The sequence below is a fragment of the Pleurodeles waltl genome, chromosome 3_1, assembly GCF_031143425.1.
Source record: "Pleurodeles waltl isolate 20211129_DDA chromosome 3_1, aPleWal1.hap1.20221129, whole genome shotgun sequence".
NCBI lineage: Eukaryota > Metazoa > Chordata > Amphibia > Caudata > Salamandridae > Pleurodeles > Pleurodeles waltl.
The window spans coordinates 1,451,197,222-1,451,224,087 of NC_090440.1; the positions used below are offsets into that span (position 1 = coordinate 1,451,197,222).

General features: G+C 47.4%; 1 protein-coding gene across 2 annotated transcripts in view; it reads right to left on the reverse strand.

The window, feature by feature from the left end:
- Positions 1–557: 557 nt before the first annotated feature.
- LOC138283370 (uncharacterized) overlaps positions 558–26,866 on the reverse strand; it is a 188,590-nt gene continuing 162,281 nt past the window's right edge. For both annotated transcript variants that reach the window (XM_069221353.1, XM_069221355.1), the window contains one exon: positions 558–731. In XM_069221353.1, the coding sequence (XP_069077454.1) occupies positions 630–731 (102 nt within the window). In that variant the 3' untranslated portion in view covers positions 558–629. The remainder of the gene's footprint in view (positions 732–26,866) is intronic.

Genomic DNA, 26,866 nt, shown 5'->3' on the forward strand with positions numbered 1-26,866 from the left:
CAGTGTAAAAGTTTTTGATGCTAGTGTAGCAAAACGCCACAATAGTGTCAACATTTTTTATGCTACTGTGCTAACGACCGCCATGGTGCGCTGTATTATAAATAGGGCGCAACCATGGTGACGTTAGGTGTCGGTAGGGGGGCACAGAAAAAGTGGCACATCAGAGCTGATGCGCTACTTTTTCATAAATATGGGCCTTTGTGTGATGAAGATATGAGCTGTTGCCAAAATCTGACGAGACTTGGTGACAGTAATGGCCCTGAGCGTTGCACACAAAAGTGCTCGGTGTCTTTTTTAGATCCAACCATAATAGGTAATTTATTTTAAAGAATACATATTTCTTTACTGAGATAAGATATGTCTATTTAAAAGTGGATTGTTTTACTTTTCATGTTTTTTGGTTGAAACTAATTATGTTCACCCTTATTTGCTAGCCCCAGTTATCTTCAAGTTATCTTCAAGCTCACAATGCGATTGAACCTTTGTTATGGTGGCATGGGTTCAAAAACATAATCCATAACCATGTTAGAATTTGTATAACACTTACAATTTATTTATGTTTGTTTTTTTATTTAGAAATAACATGTAAAAGAATAATTAGTGATAGGTAGTAAAACAGGCAGGACTCATTAAAAAAATTCCGCTGACTCCATTTTTCGTTCATATTCAAAAAGCTCTTCCATATCTTCATCCATCGTCTTTGAGAGCTCTGTCAAGATAACATTTAAAGCCTGGAAGATAAAAACATGTTCTTACTGGCCCAAAAAAATATGTATTTGTTAATTAGTCAATTATAAAAAGACTAATTTAGGAATGTCAACCATAAGAGATTCAACTAACCTAAAATGTTAAGTTTGACACAGACACACACACACATAAACCCCCCATATTTTCAACTAAACAAAGAAATAAACAAAAAGAATATGGAAGCGAGTCAAATGTGATCGTTGTTTGATTATTTTCATCAAAAATATGATCATCAAATTGGAAGAGTTTGGGGCTTTATTACAAGCTCCTTGTGCAGCCAGTGCAACATTTTTCATGACGCTCCGGTGGCACAGAGTGCAGACCCATATCTGAGAGGCCACACAAATCCACTTTGCATGGATTTTCATGGCCTCGTAAATATGGTGTAAGGGAACACAGTGCAAGTTGCTGCGCTGCCTTATACTGAGTCAGGGCGCATTCCATGAGCATTGTGGTAGGTTTTCCCACGCAACATCTATAGTTTTTGTCGTATTTACAAGGATCTGTAAACCTGGGAATGTATCAAAACTGGGGAGGCACAGCAAGGAGAAATATCTTTATTTCCATCATTTTCTCCTCTTTCTATGTGTGAGGTAAAAGAGGTAAAAGCATCCTTGGATTGTTTTTGTGCAGGAAAGTATTCTTTCCTGCACAAAAACATTCCTGCCATCAACGCAGACACCATAGCACCATGGTGTAAGGGTGCCTGTTGTGCTATGGCACTGGCTGAAAGGACAGGAATGCACCATATCTCATAAATACGGTGCATTCCTGCCCTTTTGAATTGCGTAGTGCAGCTCAGCAAAAATACTTCCAGTGCTGCCCTATGCCAATTCATCGTAAATATGCCCCAGAGTTTGTTCTCTGTGCACTTGTTTCCTTCATTTCTAATAGGCTTCTCCAATACTTAGGCCCTGATTTATACTTTTTTTGCACTGCATTAGCGTCATGTTTACGCCACTTATGCATAAAAAAATGACACTAATGCGGCGCAAAAAAAGTATAAATCAGGGCCTTAGTTCACCCCACCTCTGTCATCTGCTCCTGTGCCTGTGCAGGCACTTAAAAACAGAACCCAGGTGATCTGCCTTTATTGTAGCACAGCTTTGACAGTGGCTCTCAAAGAATCACAAGCTGACTGTTTTGATTAGTTTTTTCTTATCTTTTGTCATCTCTTTTTTAACAGGCAGTCTGCAATTGCTAATGTGTGATTGTTTTATAGTGCTTCTACATTACCTATTATAGTTTGTGATTAAAATGTATTGGGGCAGTATGGCAACTTTGAGTTATATAAAACAAAGATTGGTCTTGTTTTTATGGATGGGAATAATACCCCTACTGAAAATGTAATAAAATGCACACTTTCAATATGGTAACCACTTCTGTGAAACATGACTTTTCTGGAAAATATACTTGTAGGCAGGACGTTTCGTGCGACCAGAAAGACTTCACTTTTACCAGGAAGTGATGTAGAATCCTACATTCAAGTTAAAAGCTTTTGATTAACAGCTGTACCACCTGAAACATAGGGAAAATGTTTTACCCATCAAATTTTATTAAGCTACTATTTTGTTGGTATTGGAAATTGCTCTTTCCGCAAGGTTATCCCCCAATTGTTTTGTCTTTCTCCTCCTGTTTTTCTGCCCCTCTCTTTGTTGGCTCAAGGACTCTGGGCACTTTACCATTGCTAATCAGTGCTAAAGTGCATGCACTCTCTCCCCTAAAACATAGTCTAATTGACTTACACCTGTTTGGTTTACTTAATTTACCTGTAAGTCCCTTGTAATGTAGTGTACCATATTCCCAGGGCCAGTAAATTAAATGCTACTAATGGGACTGCAGCACAGATTGCACCATCCACAGAAGTAGTCCTTCAAACCTGTCTCAGGCCTGCCACTGTAAGGCCTGTGTGAGCAGTTCAGTGCCACACTGACGTGGCAAGTCAAACTACTTGCCAAGGCCTAAACTTCCTTTTTGCTACTCCTAAGTCACCCCAAAGGTAGGCCCTAGATAGCCCTACGGGCAGTGTGCTCTGTATGTAAAAGATGGGATATATGTGTTTAGGTGTTCCATGTCCTAGTTGCACAAACAGTCTATTTATTACTCACTACTGTGAGTGCTGCTACTCTCATAGGATTGCATTGGAAATGCCCTTACATATGTCTAAGTGGTATCTTCTGATCTATGAACAGTAGTGTGGGCATGTTTTGTATGTTTGGTATGGCAGTGAGAAATCCTGTTTATAGGTGTAGGTGGACTTTTTATTACCATTGTAGAAATGCAGAAAGAGGGCACTTCTCTGTGCTAATAACTCTATTGTTTTGCAGCCTGACTCCAATCCACGCCTGGGGCAGAGTGACAGTTCCACTTGGGGAATTCTTTCCAGACAGCCACCACACAAGAGGGGCTGGGTGTGTGACAGAAGAGGCATCTGCATACTGATAGTCTTCCTGGGCTGGGGAGAGGGAGTGTTGTTCACACCTTACATGTGAATAGGCTGTGTCCTGCCCTCACACAATAGTCTTAGTACCCCCTACTTCTGTCTGGAGAAAGGGCTGGGTTGAAAGGGTGTTGTGCTTGACTTGAAAGGGCTATTCTGAAGTTACACCCTGAACAAAGGCATTTCTGAGTATAAGTAGAGGGGCTGTAGCCCCCTGATTTTTAGAGCACTGTTGAAACTGTGATGGAACCTCTGCCAGAAGGACTGCTGGTCTACACTGATAGTTTCCTGCACAAAAGACTCACCTGGACTGCTCTTCTTGTGTTTGCCCTGCTGCCTGGTGTCTACTGAGTGGCCCAAATGACTCAACTTTTCTGTATTTTGTGCTGCTGTCAGCTGCTCCTTGACTTCAGAGGCGCAACACCGCACTTCAAGGGGGCCCTCTCCATCAGCCCGTAGCACGGTTTACAACCAGGCTCTGCATCTGAGGGCCCCGGCCCCCTTCGTGAGACTGCAGTGACCCCCGGAAAGGTACTAGTTTGGGGTGGCCACCCGGCAATGAAGGAAGCACATGGGTGGCAGCCCCAATCCCTTCTGGGACATGTGACACTCAACACTGTTTGGTGATCCCCCGCCTGATGGTGACAAGAGCATGGGGGAGGCCTTACTTAACCATCACAGAGGGCTTCTGACCCACCGGGGTCCTTGTGAGGGGGTCATGAATGTGTCTGGCTACCACTGAGGAGTGGACAGTGTTGTCTCCACCTGCATGAGGGGCTCACCAAGCTCACTGTGAGCTGTCTGATGGGCGGGCAGGTGTCCCCCCTTTTCCAATGATCATATTCACCGTAGTAACTTCCTTACTGTACAGTTGCTCTTTGGGTAAAAATAGCCACTAGTGGCAATGATTTTACGGTGATAGTTTCCTGCCCTTGTTCACTAATGTACATAATTTGGGGTTGAATAATCAGCTCTATGACAGTGCGTTCTACATTTGAACAGTGGGTATGTTTTATCCCGATCTGGGATTAGGAAGCATGTCATGTAGATGCTTGCAAGACCGGAGTAATGACCATGTTGTCAGTCCTTGTAGGACATGTGCAATGCTTATGTTTTATGCTATTTCGATCTATGATATATGTATAGGATTGGTACCTTCCATACAATACCTCTAGCTATGATGTTGTTGGTTGGTGAAATATATTGACAATATAAGAACATTATTTTTGTATAACTTGTATGGTGTCTCTTTTGTGGTATATTTATTGTGTCACTGGTGTGAGTGTGTTGGGCAAATGCTTCACACATGACCTTTGGGGTAAGCCTGACTGCTCCGTGCCAAGCTAGCAGGGGTGTCTCAATGTACAACAAACATTCACATGAAACTCACTTATGAATAATATGCAATCAAGCAGGACCATCTCCTACACAGTCATCAGAAAGCTGTACTCATATTCAGACAGTTGAACAGTCTGCTACCAAAGCACGCTAGCTCATTGGGCTGCACCCGATTGAACAAGGGTATTTTTTACATTATTCACTTCCTTGTATCGAAAAAAAATGTTTATTCCATACTGACTTGATGTATTTCCTTGTCTCTGTGTTCCCTTTTCTGATTCTTGCTGAACCCACAGATAACTGCGAGCATCCCATCATTCCTGAGGCGCCTGATTAGACTTATATACTTGGTAAGCCTTTCTAGTTGAGGACACTATGCATGGTCTTGCTATATTTTGTTTCCTTGTATTCCATGAGGCTTGATTTCTATTTTTCACTCTAGGTACTACACATTTTGCCCCAAAACAGCCTCTGTCCCAGGAATTGCATCCAATACAGCCCTTTTGTGTGGTCACAAGTATCTACTTCCCACTTTTCTATCATTATGGTTTTTACAGATTCTTCCCACTGTATGTTTCTCATCCCTCTAACATTTTCCCTACGTTAGTTCCCCAAGTTATCCCTTGCCCTGATGAGACCCTGGTATTCTCTTGAAGGGTCAAAACGTCTTTGACAGTAAACAAGACAGACCCACCTATTAGATTATCCCACAAGGGGAACTGCCCTATGGATGCATTTATTTGAAATATTAAAGTGGCTGCCTTTTGAATTCTCATCTACACATCAATTATTACAGGTAGATTATATAGATTAGAATTATTGTAGAAAAAACAGTGATTTTTCAATGTCCTGTTTCAGTGGTGTTTTCTCACTTGAGGTGCACTTTTGTTAATATTTTCTCTCTAATGTGTTATGATTTCAGTCTTTCACGTTTGTCCCAAAACGTATTATAATAAATGAAGGTATTTTTGTATACATACTGGTGGCACTATATATTATTGACAGACTCTTCAACTGTCTAAATTTGAGTACTGCTTTCTGAATAATTCAGTAGCAGGCAGTACTGCTTGATCACATATTATTCATAAGTCAGTTTTGTGTGAATGTTTTTCATTGAGATGTTTAAACCCAAGTTCATGTGAACATTTGGGTTGCTCTTGTACTCTATAAGCTAACAGGGGTGAGTACAGGTTATCTTTGGTGTGTAACTTACTCGCCCTGACTAGAATGGTGGGTTCTGCCAGGCTGAAGTTCCTACCCTAGCCAAACAGAAGCCCCTTTTCTAACAGTTTGGCTTGTTGTTATTAAACTATTTGATAATTTTATAAAGGCATTGCTAAAAAGACATATGTGTATTCATTGCAGTTTTTCTAGAAAGTCTAAAGGCATTTAGATTTATGCTCCATACAAGCCTTACCTTTTTTTTTTATGACACTTTATTTGGTAAAATTATGAAAACCATTGCTGTACTTTAAAAAATGCATAACAACATATAATTTAAAAAAAAACTAGAATCCAGCATAAAATGAAAACAATCATTACAATTTCACTATTTATTCACTATGTAATGAAAATGACAAAATATCCTGCAAGTTAATTATCCATTACTCTTGCATAAAGACACCCACTGTCTCTTTAAATACTACACGATTTAGTAAAAAAGAACTCAAAAAAGGGCAACAAGGCTTCTCTACATTCAAGTCCACAAGTGCAACAGCATTTTTTATTTCTGACACTGTTTCATTTACTTGCTACATTTATGTGTGTAAGGGCAAATTAAGTGCCTAGTCTGAATTTAATGTACACAGCCCGTCATACTTCTGGGGTAATTACATTTACATATAAATTACCCCAAGCTAGACTCTCCAAGAGACCACCATTTTTCAGATCACTAATTGTCAGCTGATTGTGCAGTCATTTTCAAAACCCACTGACCATAGAAAGTTCAGTCAAGGATAGTAAAACCACATCATCTCCTTAAAATAACATCACAATTTTCCCCATTGCTAAAAATAAATACCCTACCATAACAATCTTAGGGCCTGATTTAGATCTTCGCGTGTTACCACCAAGCCATGTCAACACTGGAACCCTGCCCGCCACATTTAGATGTTAGAGCTCTGCAAGCAGAGAACAGCGATAGATTGCAGACAGAGGGAGACGACGGTTGGACCTAATGGACTTCATACAATGGCTGCGGCAATGGAATAGCAGTAAGTGACACACACACACACACTGTCCGTTAGCCATAGGTGTTCCCCTGCGCTGCACACTGCTTGCCACACTACATACACACCATCCATTACAAATACAACACAACCCGTACATGCTAAAAACACACATTGACATATCTCCATGACACAACATATACACCATTGACACTGCGCCCGCACATGACACAACCACAACAACCAACATCACTTCACACTGATCTACCCAAACACACTCACATACAAGCACACCTACACACATCACAACAACTTCCACCACACAACTATCACACTCACCTGAATTTGGCTCACGGCAACACAACATATACAACATCAATCTCACATACAAGTGACACATATACAGACACAAACACATCACCAACTCCAGCTTCCCAGCCAATCCACACACACACACACACACATAAACATACTGACTCACACACACAACTAGCAGCACAACATGACAGGTACATGTCCCCTGGCAATGAGCACACATAGACACAGTTGACAGGTGTGAATGTACCATCATTGTGAGTCCAGCATCATTTGCCAAAGAGTACTGGCACCATGATGATACTTGTGTGTATGTGTATGATATGTGTTGTGTACCAGTGTGTCCCATTCCATGTCTGACCCACTTATGTCGCCACCATATGCATGTCACAGTGATTAAAAAAATTACTACAACATGTATATGCCTGCAGTGGTCCTGACCTACTGGGCAGTGCGCACCCAATGTACACTGTCTCTGCCTTTGTGTGCGGTGATGGAGGGGTTGTGTTCTTTCCGTGGGTCTACGGTATCAATGATGACAGGATTTGCACCATCCAGTCCAGTCAAAAACAGGGGACTAAGGGGGAAAAAAGGTGAGTTTTCACTCTTTTCCCCCCCAATCCTCTAACTTAGACATGTAGGTCAACCAGACACTTTCTTCTTGGAGAAAGGCACATCCAAATCCGTATGGCAGGAAGGGTGGCTGGGGTCTCTCCCGCCATCAATGCGGGCAGTATTTCTTGGTGGAGGCAGCAGTTCCAATGCGGGTTTTCATCTATGGGACCGCCAACATCTAATTACGGCGGGTGGACTGGCTTAACGACGGAAGGGTTTTCAGTTGAAAAGTTGACGGCGGACCGTTACTGCCAGCCTCTAAATCAGGCCCTAAATCTTTTTTTAAACGTTTGAAAGTGCTGCTCATTATATGTCAGCAAAACAGTTACATCTTGATGAAGCTCGCATTTAAATGTTTGAAGACAAGATTGTCATTGGTTGCAAGAATTCTGCAGCCCTTTTTGGAAAATGTTTTTTTAGAGTATCCTGTCATTAGTGCAGAGTATTTCAGCAGGAAAGATATTGGGAATTACTCTACAATGTCCTGTGGTATACTTTCTGGGAGAGGAATAGCAGTGTCTATCCTGAAGGTATATGAGCCTTCTAAATACTTCTTGCTCTATTGGATGTTCATTGCCGCTATTTAGAATTGGGTGTGGTATTTTATTGCTTTAAACTACAGGCTTGTTTTCTTGTTTTTTACCTTGAGGGTTTGATTTTTTAATTTGAACTACAGTGAAAGAACGATAAGGGCATGGAATCACCTAGGTAGATTTCTGAGGTTATGTCACTTTAGGAAATATCTGGGTAGATTGAATATTTGTATATCTCCTTTTTTTAGTGATTATTTTAGTGAACAGTTCCTTGTAGTATACGTTGTTACTGAGCAACTGTAGATACACTCTGTGACATTAGAGCAGGCCAATGCTTAATTTGTGTTGGTGGTTGAAGGTGATGGGCACCAGCTGGTTTTCATTGTCAGAATGTGACGGAAAAAAGACCAAAAGACAATACGGGACATAAAAAGGAGTAAGAGAAGACAAGGAAACACTGTGAAAAAGAATCTGCAAAATAAACTAAAGAGACAGGAAAGATTGAGAGGTGGCAAATAGAGGAAAAATAAGGAATTAAGACTAGGCAGCCATGAAATTCAGCAACAGCACTATTAAGTAGTGCCACCAGATTGCTCCTACGAAAAACTTTGGATTAATGCATCTGTGTGTTTTTTTTTTTACCAATTAAGCCATAAGGGGAGATGCTAAAAACATATTCGAGGATTTTGAATTTGTACTCATTTTTAGTGTACTCGAAATGGTAGTGCAGATGGGTAGGGAGCATAAAGCATTTATGCACCATAGACCTGAACCTCATCATGCAGTCAAAGGCTTTTAAACCTGACAGAGAGTGTTGTATTTTGGTGACTATTTTCACTTTTAACAATGGAGCATATTCATGATGGTTTTTCAGTAAGTAACTATGTCCTATTTTTTTACCTTTAAAAGTAACATACTGATTTAGAGTTTGGTGGGCAGCATTTTACTCTTTCAGGGCGATGGCGTTAATTCCTCCATTGCCCTGACGGATCCCCGCCTACCAAATTCTGAGATGTCCACCAGTCCAATGGACGTCTCTAATACTGGCAGGAACTGCTGTTATGGTGGTCTTGTCAATGCTGTCAAAGTTTAACAGACTTATTCATCAACATGAAGGAGCCACATGGCAAACTTACAATGTTTATTTTTGTTATTTAAATTTTTAAAAACAGTGCGCCTTGCCATGAGAGTTTTTTCTCATAACAAGCAGAATATTTTACAGTTTTCCATGCTCCTTACCCTTATTGACAGTGAAAACTGCTCATGTGTTTGCCCACACTAAATCAGGTGGGCAGACACATGGCCAAAACTCCAAAGTCCCTTACTCTGTCAGGCTGTCGAAGGATTATGGCCCTCATTCCGACCCTGGTGGTTTGAAACCGCCAGGGTGGAGGGCAGAGGAAGCACCGCCAACAGGCTGGCGGTGCTTCCCGGGCCATTCTGACCGCGGCGTTAAAGCCGCGGTCAGAAAAGGGGAACCGGCGGTTTCCCGCCGGTTTACCCCTGGCCCAGGGAATCCTCCATGGCGGCGCTGCTTGGAGCGCCGCCATGGGGATTCCGACCCCCTTCCCGCCAGCCTGTTTCTGGCGGTTTACACCGCCAGAACCAGGCTGGCGGGAACGGGTGTCCAGGGGCCCCCTAACAGGGCCCCAGCCTGCTTTTCACTGCCTAACAGGGCCCCACAAAGATTTTCAGTGTCTGCTTTGCAGACACTGAAAATCGCGACGAGTGCCACTGCACCCGTCGCACCCCTGCAAATCCGCCCGCTCCATTTGGAGCCGGCTTCCTCTTTGCAGGGGCTTTCCCGTTGGGCCGGCGGGCGATCTTTTGGAGATCGCCCGCCGGCCCAGCGGGAAAGTTAGAATGACCGCCGCGGTCATTTGACAGCGGTGCAGTCTTTTGGCGGTTTCCGCCCGGCGGGCGGTGCCCGCCGCCCGCCGGGGTCGGAATGACCCCCTATGTCTGCAGTGGAGACAGGGTAGTCTCTGCCATTGACATAATAAGGGTCCACCCATCTCTAAGTGAGGCGCGTATACCTTCAGTTTGATGGAGAGGATACTCTGTTGCTGTTCACAATGTTTTGCTTCAAAGCTGCAGTGTAAACATATCTGATACGAATGTAAATGTTCATTTTACTCGTTTACCTTTTAGAAATGGGGTCTTTGGTTGGCAGTCAGGTTACCACCTGTCCAAGCAAGGACCCTCACTCTAGTCAGGGTAAAAGAGAATCACCCTCAGCTAACCCCCGCTCACCCACTTGGTAGCTTGGCACGAGCAGTAGGCTTAACTTCAGAATGCTAGGTGTAAAGTATTTGGACCAACACACACAGTAACTTAATGACACAACACAGGTTTAGTAAAATAGAAAATAAACATGGCAAGACCAAAATGACAAAAATCCACAATACACAAGTCACGTTATCACTAAAAATGCAAAAAGAGTCTTTATGTAATTTTAAACACAACGCTAACGCTGTTTGTGTGAAAATGTACCTTGGGTGCATCAAAAATAACCCCGCACGGGCAACTATGCATCAAAAAGGGCTTGCAATGTGTTGATTTCACTCACGAGCGAGACCTTGCATCGTATCTCCTTTAGTCGGGTCGCGTGCGTCGTTTCTTCTCTCCGCAGGAGAGCAATGCGTCGATCCGGTCAGCACTTTTGGGCCCGAGCAGGCCTTGCATCGTTTTTACATGCCCAGCGCTGTTTGCGTCAGAAATTAAGCCACACGATGGTCCGAAAACCACGCAGCACGGGTTGCAATCTCACTAGCCTCCATCAGCGATGCTGTGCGTCGTTTCTCCAGCCGCGAGCGTCGATCTTCCGGTCGCGTTGCAGGCGAGCACCGATTTTCAGCCGCAGACCAGAGTTGCGTCGATCTTTTCCGTGCACGGCGGTCTGTGCGTGGATTTCTCACTCTTGTGCTGCTGGCTTCTTTTTTCAGGGCCCCAGGAACTGGATGGGCACCACTTGGTAGAGTAGGATTCTCTCCAGAGGCTCCAGGTCCTGGCAGAGAGAAGCCTTTGTTGTCCCTGAGACTTCAAACAACAGGAGGCAAGCTCTAAATCAAGCCCTTGGAGATCTTCACAAGAAGGAAGGCAACACAAAGTCCAGTCTTTGTCCTCTAGCACAGGGTGAAGCAGCAACTGCAGGATAGCTCCACAAAACACAGTCACAGGCAGGGCAGCTCTTCTTCCTCAGCTCTTCAGCTCTTCTCCAGGCAGAGGTTCCTCTTGGTTTCCAGAAGTGTTCTAAAATCTGTGGTTTTGGGTGCCCTTCTTATACCCATTTTGCCATTCGAAGTAGGCTTACTTCAAAGGAAAGTCTCTCTTGATTGTGAAATCCTGCCTTGCCCAGGCCTGGCCCCAGACACACACTAGGGGGTTGGAGATTGCATTGTGTGAGGGCAGGCACAGCCCTTTCAGGTGTAAGTGTCCACTCCTACCCTCCCTCCTAGCACAGATGGCTCATCAAGAAATGCAGACTACACCCCAGCTCCCTTTGTGCCACTGTCTAGTGAGAGGTGCAACCAGCCCAACTGTCAAACTGATCCAGACAGGGAATCCACAAACAGGCAGAGTCACAGAAATGGTTTAAGAAAGAAAATGCTCACTTTCTAAAAGTGGCATTTTCAAACACACAATCTCAAAATCAACTTTACTAAAAGATATATTTTTAAATTGTGAGCTCAGAGACCCCAACCCTCACATGTGTATCCGCTCCCAAAGGGAATCTGCACTTTAACCAGATTTAAAGGTAGCCCCCGTGTTAAGCTAGGAGAGGGACAGGCCTTGCAACAGTGAAAAACGAATTTAGTAGTATTTCACTTTCAGGACCTACAAAACACATTACTATGGGGGTGATTCTAACTTCGGCGGGCGGCGGAGGCCGCCCGCCAAAGTTCCCCCACCAAAATACCGCTCCGCGGTCGAAAGACCGCTGTGGGTATTTTGGGATTTGCCCTGGGCTGGCGGGCGGCCGCCAAAAGGCCGCCCGCCAGCCCAGGGCAAATCAACCTTCCCACGAGGACGCCGGCTCAGAATTGAGCCGGCGTAGTGAGAAGGTAGGACGGGTGCAGTGGCACCCGTCGCGTATTTCAGTGTCTGCATAGCAGACACTGAAATACTTTGTGGGGCCCTCTTACGGGGGCCCCTGCAGTGCCCATGCCATGGGCATGGGCACTGCAGGGGCCCCCAGGGGCCCCGCGGCACCCCCTACCGCCATCCTGTTCCTGGCGGGTAACAGGATGGCGGTAGGGGGTGTCAGAATCCCCATGGCGGAGGAGCGCGCTCCGCCGCCATGGAGGATTCTGCAGGGCAGCGGGAAACCGGCGTTCCCGCATCTGACCGCGGCCGAACCGCCGTGGTCAGAATGCCCTGAGGGGCACCGCCGGTCTGTCGGCAGTGCTCCCGCCGACCCTGGCCCCGGCGGTCTCTGACCGCCGGGGTCAGAATGACCCCCTATATGTCCTACCTTAGCCATACACTGCACCTTGCCCTTAGGGCTACCTAGGGCATACCTTAGGGGTACCTTACATGTAAGAAAAGGGAAGGTTTAGGCCTGGCAAGTGGGTACACTTGCCAAGACTAATTTACAGTTAAAAACTGCACACACAGACACTACAGTGGCAGGTCTGAGATATGATTACAGAGCTACTTAGGTGAGTGGCACAACCAGTGCTACAGGCCCACTAGTAGCATTTGGTTTACAGGCCCTGGGCACCTCTAGTGCACTTTACTAGAGACTTACTAGTAAATCAAATATGCCAATCATGGATAAACCAATTGCACACACATTTTGTATAGGAGCACTTGCACTTTAGCACTGGTTGGCAGTGCTGAAGTGCCCAGAGTAACAAAAACAGCAAAAACAGAGTCCAGCACACATCAACAACCTGGGAAACAGAGGCAAAAAGTTAAGGGAGACCACCCAAGGATGAAAAGTCTAACATTACCCTTTTCATCGTCAATCGTTTAAAAAAAACTGTGTTTCCTAATTATTGTGTAGACACTGTGAAATATGGAGCAGTTTCACAGAAATGACCTTCCCATGGTGAACTGTGGGTTTGAAACCACTACGAAACATGCAATAAAGCAGGCCTTATAGTGTTCAACCTGTGTCTACCAGTTCCATGTCAGATGCTCAGAGCAGCCATTGAAAATATAAATGATTTCTTGTTAGATGCATTGTAAATAAATTAATCTGGCTACACTAAAAACCCAGTAGTTCTAAACCAGTCACGTAGATCATTGCAACCTGGAAACCTTTTGATACGGGAATCTGAAGATGACCTTATTTGGCTCCAACCATCTAAATCCCATTTTGCCAAGCAAACCCTCTTTGTTGAGGGTCTACATTGAATGCAAGCGACAATTAATGCATATTACAAACATAAACTATAACAGATAAAAATATATTTATAAACGTAAAGATATTCCGTCCAAATGTAATGCAAGCTGTGCTGTCTTTGGTCACATTCGTTTGGTGGTGTACAAGTAATTTGTGTTAAACACTTCACCTCTGAGCGATGTTGCATTTAAATGACTTTTAATTCCTCTTGCTCATCTTTATTGTGATCTGAATTCCGAACCAAAATGTTACATTTTGAAACAGTAGACCATTCAATGGGACAGGTCAAAGACCCTTATATTTTGAATAGTCCAAAGATGTACATCTATGCCTAAAACCTAGAGCTATATCAATTCATCGTAAAAGCGGAGAGGATAGCTCCAGTACTGACAACTTGATGAGTGATAGACTCGACCAATAGCAGTCAAGCTGGTGCCAGATGAGGAAGAACTTCTTTCTGCTCTAGCTGTCAGCAAGTTCATTTTTCCAAGGTGCAAATGTAGAGCTGATTTTATTTGCACAAGGTGATTCTTCCTAAATAAATCCCATGCCGTAGTCAGAGAAAAGCATAGGTCCATTTCTAATATTTCAAGCACTACTGATGTGGTGTGACCATTGCAAATGACTATGGTACGCTATGGAGCATCTGTTCTACGCCTTAAAAACCACTGAACTTTGCTGTACCATTACAAGAAAGTAGGGGTGTGAGAAATTGGGTTGTTGGTTTGAGGGGAGGAGCCTTTCTCAAATATCAGTCACTAAATTAACATGTGCTTAACCCTATAGTAACATGGCACAAAGGTACTTAGGATTAGCTTAGCGGCAATGTGTAAATGTATGCAGCACCCAAACAGCAACAAAATTAAAACATAACATGAGAAAAATCCTGCACCAAGTTAAAAAAAGAGTAAAATGTGATAAATGATTTAGCACCACAAAAACAAAAATCTAATCAGTAGAACCAGAGAAATGCACTTTCAAAGGTAAGTATAGTACTGAAAATCACAAAGCACAATTCATGGCTATCTTGTGGTGTGAAAACATATAAAAGCCATAAGTTCAGGCCAACCGCAAAGGAGCCTGGGCCAGATGAAGGGATGAGGCTAGTCTGGTTTAAAAAGTTACCTTCTAAAGTAAAAGCCTGTAGAGTTCCATTCATGGTGGAGGAGGCCGCGAGGAGTAGAGAAAGCACTGTGAATAGTCGTCACTGAATCTCGAAGAGCAGGCCTGGCGTCACAGATAGCCATCACTGTAGCGAAAAGATGCTGTTGGGTGTCTCAAACGGTTGTTAAAGATTTGCGTTGATGGTCATCGCAGAGCCTTGATGCTGTAGCTCAAAGTGCAGATCTCGCATTGCCAGTCATCAATGGCAGTCGCTGTAGCGAAAAGAGTGGGGTTCACTGGAGCTTCACATTGGCAGTCTGTGCAAGCAGCAAGATCTTGGAGCAAACAAGCCCATTTGTGAAGAGTCCACAACTTCAAGATTCCTCCTTTCATTTTAACAGGAGCTCAAATGATGCAATTTCAAGGGACTAGGATCTGACAGGAACCTCTTGCAAATAAAGGACTCACTCCAGCAGAAGACAGCAGGGCTCAGGCAGGTTCCGTTGAAAGTCCACAGAAGCAGGTCAGCTGGGATGAAGGCTGCTGGTTCAGTCTTCCTTTTCTGACAGCACAGCAGAACTCAAGCAGCAGAGTAGTCTTCTGGCAGCAGCGCTGTACTTAGTCTGTGGTCTCCACAGGTCCAAAAGTGTACTGAGGAGTGGGCCTGAAGGTCTACTTTTTATACCTAGTGCCCACTTTGATGTGAAAAAAACTTATAGAGGTGTTTGGAATTTCGTGCCTCCTTACCTTGGTCCCAGTCTTTTTTGGGGCACAATAGGCTACTGTGAAGTCCTTTGTGTGTGAGTTTGGCAGTACCTTTTAAATGCAAGGGTGATGGGTGACAGCTCCGCACCCCCCATCAAGCCAGAATGTCCCATCCTGCCAACACCTATCCCCTCTATTGTGATCCTGTCTGGGAGGAATACACAAAGGCCAGCTGCCAAATACACCTAGTCATTTGACCCAGGAACACTGTGTCACGACTCTTGTCCCCTATGTGCAGTGGGTATTACTCGCTGGCCTCCTGTCATTCCTTCCCTTGTGACACCTTTCCATTTCGAGTGCTTGATGACTACCCCCTTCTGAAAGGTCTGAACCACTGAATCTTCAGTTGTGTTGCTATGGAAGTTTTATCCAGTTTGCACCCGCCCTTTTAGGATAGTCACGTTTCAATTCGGAACAATTGTGTACCATCATGCACTTGGGTTCCTTTGCACTTCTTGTTGTCAATTACCGTTTGCACATGCTCTTTGTTAAGCTATGCCCGTTTGTATTTAACACGTGCCTTTTCCCAGGTTCCTATGGAACCTTCCATGTGAGACACTTGCCCTTCTCCTTCCAGTATAAACAGCCCTCAGAACTTGCATCGGGGCCTGGCCTCGTACCTGTATCTGGACCCACATGAATTCCCGTCAAGTCCACTTGCAGCTTCCCTACACTCACCTCTTGAGTTGTCTGGATCTTCCTGTGTTCCTGTCTAGTGCAAACTTCATCCCTGTACTCATCTTTCGAGTTGCCCGGACTTTCATCTCTTCATTTCTGTGCAACCTCGTCCCAGCACCGATCTGCCAAGTCATCCAGAAACCATCCGACATTCTAATCCTCCAGATCCTTACCAATGACTCTGAGATCCTGACTTCTGAGAGCCTCCAGAGTCTGCCTCGATTCTACTTTTTCTATAACTTCCAGCAACGACCCACCTGCCACTTTCAAACTCCTGTAAAGTGCTTTTCTGGTTAAGTACTTGAGAGTCTGTAATCGCAACCTTGTGCCACGTCTAGTGTTGTTCCAAGTTCATGTAGCTCTGAATGTAATCCATTTCCATGAGTAACCTGGTCTCAAACACACCTTCAGAGTTGTTGAACTTCCAACCTATGTGCCCAGAGTAACCTGGTTTTCTATTTCCTTGTGAGTGTTTACGATTCAAATAGATATACAGAGTACAGAATTTGGAGTGTCCTTAACTACAATCTATGTTCTGAGTTTATTTGTGGAGTGGCTTAAAGCTCGACCTAGTACTTCAAGTTCTTCTTCTTCGAGAGTTTTAGAAGATTCCATTCAAGTACCTGGTTGATCTGCTCCTTTGTTATGATTACTTAAGAAACTTGTAAGTGTGAAATATCAAAAGCATTGTATTGTAAACTTGTGGAGGACTTATGTACAGATGGCAATTGCCTCTTGTTGTTTCCGGTGTGTTTTGCATTTTTACAATAACCAGAATTTCTGCCTCACATAAATCCATCTTCGCTTAATTCTGAAGGCCAGCAGTGATGATCCTGTATAGCAGAGTAGCTCTGTCACTAAGCAGAAATAGTACTGCATGTGTACATTTATTATTTTGTCCCTTCCCCCTCTGAAAGCAAGCCTGGAACAAGGAGCGTTGTCCCTAGTTCTGGCGTCTTCATGATTGGGAGTGGGGGCCAGCATCGACTACAGTGTCGTCCCCGCAGTCAGAACCAGGTAAGTGCATGACAGATTACTGGCACTAAATGGATAGGACAAGGAAATGCCAACTTTCTAAAAGTGGCATTTTCAGAATTGTAACATAAAAACAGGTTTACCATTAAACAGTATTTTAAATTACAATCCTTCAGCACCAAATAAAAGCTATCACTTATCATATTTAATAAGGTAACCCACAAGTTATCCCATAGGAGAGGTAGGCCTTCAAATTACATGTCCAAATGTTTAAATACAATGTACACTACTCCACCACCCCCACCACCACCCTCACCCCCCTGAACTGCTTAGGTCTTACCCTAGTAGTAGCTCATGTGCGTTCAAGAGAAAGGTTTTGGCCTGGCTAAAGGTTTATTTTGCAAGATCGAAATGGCAATTTAAAACTTGACAACACAGGCTGTAATGATAGGCCTGGGACATGTTTTAAAAAGTTACTTAAGTGAATGGCACAATCACTGCCACAAGTCCACTACTACCAATTAATTTACAGGCCCTGTGTACCTGTAGTACCACATTACAAGGGCCTTACAAGTAAATCAAATGTGCCGATTTGGTGTAAGCCAATTTCAGCATATTGTATGGAGAGAGCACAAGCGCTTATCACTGTTTAGCAGTGGCAAATTCTACAGAGTCCTAAGGCTAACAAAAACAAATGCACAAAAACATGAAAAATGAAGGAAAAAAGTTTGGGGTAATCCCGCTGAGAGGACCAGGTTCAATAGTGGGCACTAAACCTCACAGGCCACATCCTCTTTAATTGCAATAAAAGCAATTGTAGGTGTGTTTCTGCATATTGGGGTTGATTTAATGGCTCAATAAAGAAGTATTTAAAGTCAAGATCACTCTGGTGTGCCAAGCAGCCAGTCAGGAAAGCAAGCCAGAGCACAGAGTGATAGTACAGAGAATGAAAAAGGTGTGGGGTAAATCACAATCGATTGCACCATAGGTTGACTGTGGTGACCCACATACAGAAAAGGGAAGCACGAGAGAGGTGTACTGTGTCTTAAAACAATTCACCCCGAAAATTTACCATGATGAATTGTCCCAAATCCAATTTTTGCATCAGAGACCATGTAAAAATTATGACAGAACCAGCTCAAGACAAAATCCAAAGAAAATGTTTTTGCCAACTACAACATGACATAATTTTTCAGACATAAAAGCACTTGGGATAGATTAATAGGAATTATTATTGCTTTACATGAAATATAAAAAAAAAACAAGTAAACAAAAGCAATACAACTCTGAATATGCAAGTGTTTGTTAAAGGTATAGGGGGTCATTACAACATTGGCAGTAAAAGCCGCTTACTGGCGTGCAGAAGACCGCCAATACACCGCCGCGGCCGCGGAAATCTGCCACAGCTATTATGACCCACATCTCGGAATCCGCCGAAATTCAGACACCCACACAAGTCCGCCACACCAAAGGTCAGTGATAAACTGGCGAAAACAAAACCTCCACCGTCACGCAAACAGAAACACGCCCATGCTAACACGACCCACAAATCCACATGGCAGTCTGTTAACCACGGTATTCACACCGCCGCGCTCAAAATACACACACATCTCCAAAACACCGCCACATTGGACGATTCCAAATACACACACCTGATACACATACAAACACCACTCCCACACACCCAACACAATATAAAACACACACCCACATCACCCACAAACCCCTACGACCATAAATTATTGACAAAGGTCAAAGAGACTGCACAGCATAGACAACCCCACCACACAGAGGCACGCAACACCATCAACCACACTACTTCCACGCACAAAACACCACACACCACTACACATCACCACACTCATCACCACATACACCACCCCACACATCACCTACACCACCCCATGGCATGGCAAAGACACCCCAGGTTCTCTGAGGAGGAGCTCAGGGTTATGGTGGAGGAAATCGTTCGGGTAGAGCCACAGCTATTTGGATCACAGGTGCAGCACACCTCCATAGCTAGGAAGATGGAGCTATGGCAAAGAATAGTCGACAGGGTCAACGCAGTGGGACAGCACCCAAGAAATCGGGAGGACATCAGGAAGAGGTGGAACGACCTATGGGGGAAGGTGCGTTCCTTGGTCTCAAGACACAACATTGCGGTACAGCGGACTGGCGGCGGACCCCCACCTCCGCCCCCACAACTAACAACATGGGAGGAGCAGGTCTTGACCATTATGCATCCTGAGGACCTCGGAGGAGTTGGTGGAGGAATGGACTCTGGTAAGTCAAATCTTAACTATCATATCCCCCACCCTACCTGCATGCAATCACAGACCCCCACCCTCACCCCCTCCCCTATCACTCCAACTCCTCACTAATGTACTAATAACACAAACCACACATCCCAACACCAAGCCCTGCATGACACAACAAAGCATGGACACCCCTCACTAAAGCATGCCCACTGCACATACCCATAACACCCCCCCAACCATCATCACACAAGCCCCCACACAGGAATGCTAGCACTGGGGTACACGCTCACCCACCCATTGCACACCATGACACACACAGATGCAATAATCATGCTTTTACCCCCCTGCAGGACCACTACCCAACGTCACCAGACAGGAGGGTCCAGACATCTCTACCCCACCCACAGAAGAGGCCCACAGTGATGACAGCAGCTCTGGCCAACTGGATCCAGATGACCAGCCCGGACCATCGTGGGCCTCGGGACAGTCGTTTCCCCTCGCACAGGTACAGCCCAACACAGACCTTCCACCCTCTGGTAACACCAGCACAGCACCCACCCAGCGGGCCCATACCTCCGAACCCAGGACACATCAATCAGCTGTGTGTCCACCACTACAGGGAACCCAGGATAACCCACCACCCCAACAACAACGGGGACCTGGGGGCAGTGGTAGTGGGCACACGGTCCAGGGGACGGAGACACAGGAACACAGGGGAACTGGGAGGGCTGCCGTGTGACAGGGGGCGGACAGGCCAAGGGAACCCACTCTCCACGAGGCCCTCTCCTCCATCATGGGAGCCTACCACCACTCCCAGGAGACGATGGCTACGGTCCTGGCCAAGTTTCAGGAGACCCAGTGCCTGCAGGAGGAACAGTATTTGGGGTTCAGGGAGGAACTCAGAACCATCAGCTCCGCCCTGGGAATCCATCGTAGGGGTGCTGAAGGACATAATGAACACCATGAGGGACACCGTGGCACTCCAAGGGGCCCCTGACACTAGTATGGACGATGAACTGCCCACCACCTCCGCCGGCGCTAGTGGACAGGATGCCCCGCCACAGGACCACCACACAAGCACTCCACCCCCTGCAGACGGAGAACCACCCCACAAGAGGTCCCTGAGATCCAGGAACAGGACAGAGCACGATGGCAAGACCCCCACCAAGAAATGAGACCAGCCTGATTGTCATCCAACTGTCCCACTTTGTAACCCTGTCCATCCTTAAACTGCCCCAGCTCCACTTCCTATGCCCATATGGGCAGTGCACCTGTGAGACTACTAGACTGGACTCTGCCATGGACATTCCTCCACCATCACTCCTCACCATTTTACCACCCCCTCCAATATTTAGCACTTCAATAAACACCCTTGAAGCACAAAACAATCTGGAGTCAGTCTGTGATTTTGAAAATGTGTATTAGCTATGACAGTGACAGAATCTGTTCTCAAATGTAATGTCAACATACCTATGTCACACATTACAAGTCCATGAAGAATGCAAGCAGATGACACACGTTGGTAACCACACCTGTGAAACCGTAAGGGAAATGTACAACTCAGTTACCAAATACTGCTTGAAATTGACAGATAGGATAGAGGTAGAAGTGTGAAAGTACTTGTAGTAGGCAAAAAAGTGTTCTCACCTGTGTGTCACTGGAAATATTGTTGGATGACTGAGTCCCTGTTGTCAATGTCTTCTTCCTCTGCTTCCTCCTCATCACTGTCCACAGGCTCCACAGCTGCCACAACACCGTCATCTGGACCATCCTCCTGCAGAAAAGGCACCTGGCGTCGCAAAGCAAGATTATGAAGCATACAGCAGGCGATGATGATCTGGCACACCTTCCTTGGTGAGTGGAATAGGGAACTACCTGTCATATGGAGGTACCTGAAACTGGCCTTTAGGAGGCCGAAGGTGTGTTCGATCAACCTCCTAGTCCGCCCATGGGCCTCATTGTAGCGTTCCTCTGCCCTGGTCCTGGGATTCCTCACTGAGGTCAGTAGCCATGACAGGTTGGGGTAACCAGAATCCCCTAATAGCCACACACGGTGCCTCTGGAGTTGACCCATCACATAAGGGATGCTGCTATTCCGCAGGATGTAGGTGTCATGCACTGAGCCAGGGAACATAGCATTTACCTGGGAGATGTACTGGTCTGCCAAACATACCATCTGTACATTCATGGAATGATAACTCTTCCGGTTCCTGTACACCTGTTCACTCCTGTGGGGGGGGACCAAAGCCACATGGGTCCCATCAATGGCACCTATGATGTTAGGGATATGTCCAAGGGCCACCTTTAACAGTAGCCAAATCCTCCACCTGAGGGAAAACGATGTAGCTCCTCATGTGTTTCAGCAGGGCAGACAACACTCTGGACAACACGCTGGAAAACATAGGCTGGGACATCCCTGATGCCATGGCCACTGTTGTTTGAAAAGACCCACTTGCTAGTAAATGGAGCACTGATAGCACCTGCACTTGAGGGGGGATCCCTGTGGGATGGCGGATAGCTGACATCAGGTCAGGCTCCAACTGGGTACACAGTTCCTGGATTGTGGCACGGTCAAACCTGTAGGTGATGATTAAATGTCGCTCCTCCATTGTCAACAGGTCCACCAGCGGTCTGTACACCGGAGGATTCTGCCATCTCCTCACAGGTCCCAGCTCACGGTGCCTAGGAAGGACAACAGCGACCACAGAGTCAAGCAACTCAGAGGTATGTACCCACAGCTACACAGAACACGAAACATAATCCAAAAAGTTGTCTGTATGTGTGTTAAGTCCAGGCCTAGGTATGTGTGACGCAGTTGAAAATGAAGCCATGTGGGCCCCTGAAATGGCGGCTGCCTGACCTCTAAACTGGGACAATGGGCTGTGAGGTAACTGCGCTGGCGTTGTACACCGTCGCGGTAGGCGGTCGAAGACCACGGCGCAATGCTGCATTGGTTAACATTGGACCCTATGGGTCCCAGGAGCCAATGACGAAGTGCGCCGTCGGTGATGATACGCACCGTCGCGGACGTCATCGCCGCTGACGTCACCTCCATTTTCTATCTGTTGAATCACTCGATATCTGATCTTCGACAGGAGAGGACCTATACTGCAAGTGCTGCTGTGACCTCGGTCTGGAAGAGACAATGGCTCGTGCGTCTGGGGAAAGGGCCCCGCCTTCACTGCACAGGAGTTGGAGAAGCTCGTGGACGGGGTCCTCCCCAGTACACGCTACTCTACGGTCCTCCAGACCAACAGGTGAGTACACAGGGAGCAAGTTGTATGGGCTATGCCTGGGTGGAGAGGGCTGGTTGTAAGAAGGAAGGGGGCAGAGTTCTGCGAGCATGAAGGACTGTGAATGCATGTGCAACATGGCAAGTGTAGGGATGTGGGCCACTCACTTCGACAGTGCAGTTGCTAATGACTTCTCTTCTTCCCCTGTACATGTCATGTAGGTCAGCGCCCACCAGAAGAAGGATATTTGGCATGCCATTGCCAAGGACGTCCGGACCCTGGGGGTCCACCAGAGACGGAGCACCCACTGCCGTAAAAGATGGGAGGACATTCGCCGCTGGAGCAAGAAGACGGCGGAGGCTCAGCTGGGGATGGCCTCCCAACGTGGGAGGGGTGCCCGTCGCACCATGACCCCCCTGATGTTCAGGATCCTGGCGGTGGCCTACCCTGAGTTGGATGGGCGCTTGAGGGCATCACAGCAGACACAAGGGGGTGAGTACAACATCATTCAGCGGACTTTGCGCACAGTGAAGGTGTCTGGGTGGGGGAGGAGGGCTGTGGGTTTCCCTAGGCCAGGGTGAGTTCCGTAGGCTAGGCCCCTCCGTAATGCAGGCCATGTGCCCCTCCACCCCACCTCTGTAGAGTGCCAAGTACAGGTATACATGCCCCTGTGTCATCTATGTGTGCTGATGTCCACCATAGCCATGTAGGCCATATCCCAGGAATTGCATCAGTAGAGGCCAACAGCGCGGCGTAGTGCAGGGGGCTGCTGTGTCTGTATTGTCCGCCAACGGCAGCGGTAAGCCATGCACTCAACTTGTCTTTCTTCTGTCGTCCCCCCCCCCCCTTTTTGTGCTCTCCCTGTTAATTTGTGCATCAGCATCATCAGGCGGAGGTACAGTGGTACCGGAACACGAGGGAGCTGCATCCCACATGGCCATGGAGGGCCACACTACGGACTCTGAATACACCAGTGGGACGGAGGGCGAGGGGAGCTTCACGGCGGGGACAGGATCAGCAACCAGCGACACGGACTCGTCCTCCGATGGGAGCTCCCTTGTGGTGGCGGCAAAATCTGTGACCCCCACTTCTACAAGGTACAGCTGCCACCCCCCCTACCAGCACTGCCCTCCCAGCAGCCCCTCAGCCTTCGCCCCGTGCCACCTCACCCAGGAGGGAAGGCATCACCTTCGTCCCAGGCACCTCAGCCCCTGCCCCTGTCACCTCTGCTGCCCTCAGTGAGGAGGCCATTGACCTCCTCAGGTCACTCATTGTTGGGCAGTCTACCATTGTGAATGCCATCCAGGGTGTAGAAAGGGAGTTGCAACAGAGTAATGCATTCCTGGAGGGCATTCATTCTGGTCAGGCTGCCCTTCATCGAACCCTGCAATCTCTGGCCTCAGCACTGATGGCAGCCATTGTCCCTGTGTCTAGCCTCCCCCCTCCAACTTCCTCCACCCAGACCCAATCCCCTGTACCCCAGCCTATCCCAAGCACACCATCAGACCAGCCTGCACACACGTCAACACACAAGGGAAGCTCAGGCAAACATAAGCACCACACATCCCACAGGCACTCACACAAGCATCACACACATACAGACACAGCAACATCCACTGCCTCCACTGTGTCCCCCTCCTCCTCGTCTCCCTCCTCCCTCCCAGTCTCGTCTACACTCACACCTGCATGCACTACCACTACAGCCACTAGGTCCCGCACCAGCACACCCACCACCACACCCCGCTCACCTGCACTCACCACCCCCACTACCATTTACACGTCCCCTGTGTCCTCTCCCAGTGTGTCTGTGACGCCCCCTCCCAAAGTACACAAACGCAGGCACACACACACCCAACATCCATCCACCTCACGGCAGCCTCCAGCGCATACACCTGCACCCAAATCAACAAAAGTTACACCTCCTACAATGACCTCCTCTTCCTCCACTCCCAGACCCCCTCCAGCTACCCGTCCCAGTGTTCGTCAGAAACTTTTCCTGAGCAACCTTGACGTCTTTCCCACCCCCCCTCCAATTCATAGACCCCGTGCTAGCATCTCAGCCAAAAAATCTCCGGTACCAGTGGTGCCTGTTAGAGGTATGTGGAGTGCACCGGGCACCAGGGCAGCCAGTGTGACACGGAGCCACAGCACAGCCAGTCCCCCCCCCCCTGTGAAGCACCAGAAGTTGGACAGTGCCCGACAGGATAGGGGGAAGACTACAGCCGGCAAAGCCGCTCACAAGGGTCCCGGGGGGACTGTCCACTCAGCTGTGACTCCTCCCAAGGTGGGGAAGGGGCAGAAGAAAGCACCAAAGTCTGGGAAGAGCAGCACGGTGGAGAAGCCCGCCATCATCCCCGCTGCCCAGGAGGTCACCGCCAGCCCCATCGTCACTGGCCAGGAGGCCACCGCCAAAGTCAGTGCCCAGGAGGGCAGTCCCATCGTCACTGGCCAGGAGGCCCCCGCCAGAGTCAGTGCGCAGGAGAGCAGTCCATCGTCACTGGCCAGGAGGCCACCGCCAGAATCAGTGCCCAGGAGGGCAGTCACATTGTCACTGGCCAGGAGGCCACCCCCCAGAGTCAGTGCCCAGGAGGGCAGTCCCATCGTCACTGGCCAGGAGGCCACCGCCAGAGTCAGTGCCCCGGCAGCCACAGCCCCGCTGGGCAATGAGGGACCGCCATGGCAAAGACTGCTGCACAGGTCAGAAAAAGCAAAGTCAAGCACCGCTGAACAGGGCAAGCACCGCTGAACAGGGCAAAGACCGCTGTGGCAAGCACTGCTGAACAGGGCAAGCACCGCTGAACAGGGCAAGCTCTGCTGAACAGGGCAAAGACCGCTATAGCAAGCACCGCTGAACAGGTCAGAGACAGCAAAGTCAAGCACCGCTGAACAGGGCAAGCACCGCTGAACAGGGCAAAGACCGCCATGGCAAGCACCGCTGAACAGGTCAGAGACAGCAAAGTCAAGCACCGCTGAACAGGGCAAGCACCACTGAACAGGGCAAAGATCGCCATGGCAAGCACCGCTGAACAAGGCAAGCTCTGCTGAACAGGGCAAAGACCGCTATAGCAAGCACCACTGAACAGGTCAGAGACAGCAAAGTCAAGCACCGCTGAACAGGGCAAGCACCTGAAATCAGGTGGAATTCCGACACCAGTCGTGCTGGCGGTCGGCAGTGAACAGGCACTTCCACAGCGGGCACCACCACGCCATAAACAGACTGCACACCGTATTACAACCTGTTATATGGTGTGGTGGTGTCCTGATGGTGGGGCGCTGCCGGCTGTGGAAGTGCCAGGACCCGTCCCCACCCTGGTGAGCTCCTCGAAGGATGCGGTAAGTGGATCATCCGATGGGGGGAGTGTGTGTGTGAGTGTGTCTGTGTGAATGTCATGAATGCAGGGGGAGTGGGGTGTTTGTGAGTGCATATCTGCGTGTGTGAGTGATTGTGGATGTGGTGAGGGGGGGTGCATGTGTGTAAGTGGATTGGGGTGGGGATGCGTGTGTGTAAGTGGATTGGAGGTGTGTGAGTGTTTGTGGATGGGGATGGGGAGGGGGTGAGTGCATGACTGTGTGTGTGTGTGGGTGTGAGCAATTGAGTGCATGGATGCGATTGAGCAGATGGAAGGGGTGAATCCATGTATGTGTGTGCATGTGTATGTAAGTAGACAGGGAGAGGGGTGAGTGTTTGTGTGAGTGGACGGGGGAGTGTTTGTGTGAATGAACGGGGACAGCAGGTGCGTGTGTGTCAGTGGACAGGGGGAGAGGGTGTATGCGGTGCAGGGGGGAGGGTGGGTGAATGTATGTATGCGCTGGGGGATATGGGGGAGGGGGAGAAAATGTATGTATTCACCAGGGGAGAGGGGGTGTGAATGTGGGTATCCGCTGGAGGGGGGAGGTGCAAGGTGGGAGTGAATGTGTGTGTCAGTGGTGTTTGTGTATGTATGTCAGTGTGAATGGGCGTGTATGTATCGTTTGCATTGGTGAGTGGGGGTATGTTTGTTTGTGTGTAAAAGTGTGAGAGTGCATGCATGCAGGTATGTGGAAGTGTGTGCGAGTGTATCCTGGTGACAGGATGCAAGACCGCCAGCTTTTTCTGGCAGTGCGACCACCAGAAAAATGCTGGCAGTCTCCCGCGTCATAATACTGCTAGTGGTCTTATGGCATCCGCCAAGCTGGATGTGCTCACCCCCAGCCCAGTGAACAGCGGAAAAGCGGTGGGACGGGTGGAGTATTGTGGTTTGGCTTAGGCCAAACTGCCGAACTCGTAATTTAGCGGTCCCTGGTGGTCTTCGGACCGCCAGGGTCGTAACAAGAGAAATAGTCTAATTACAAAGTGTATTTTAGTTC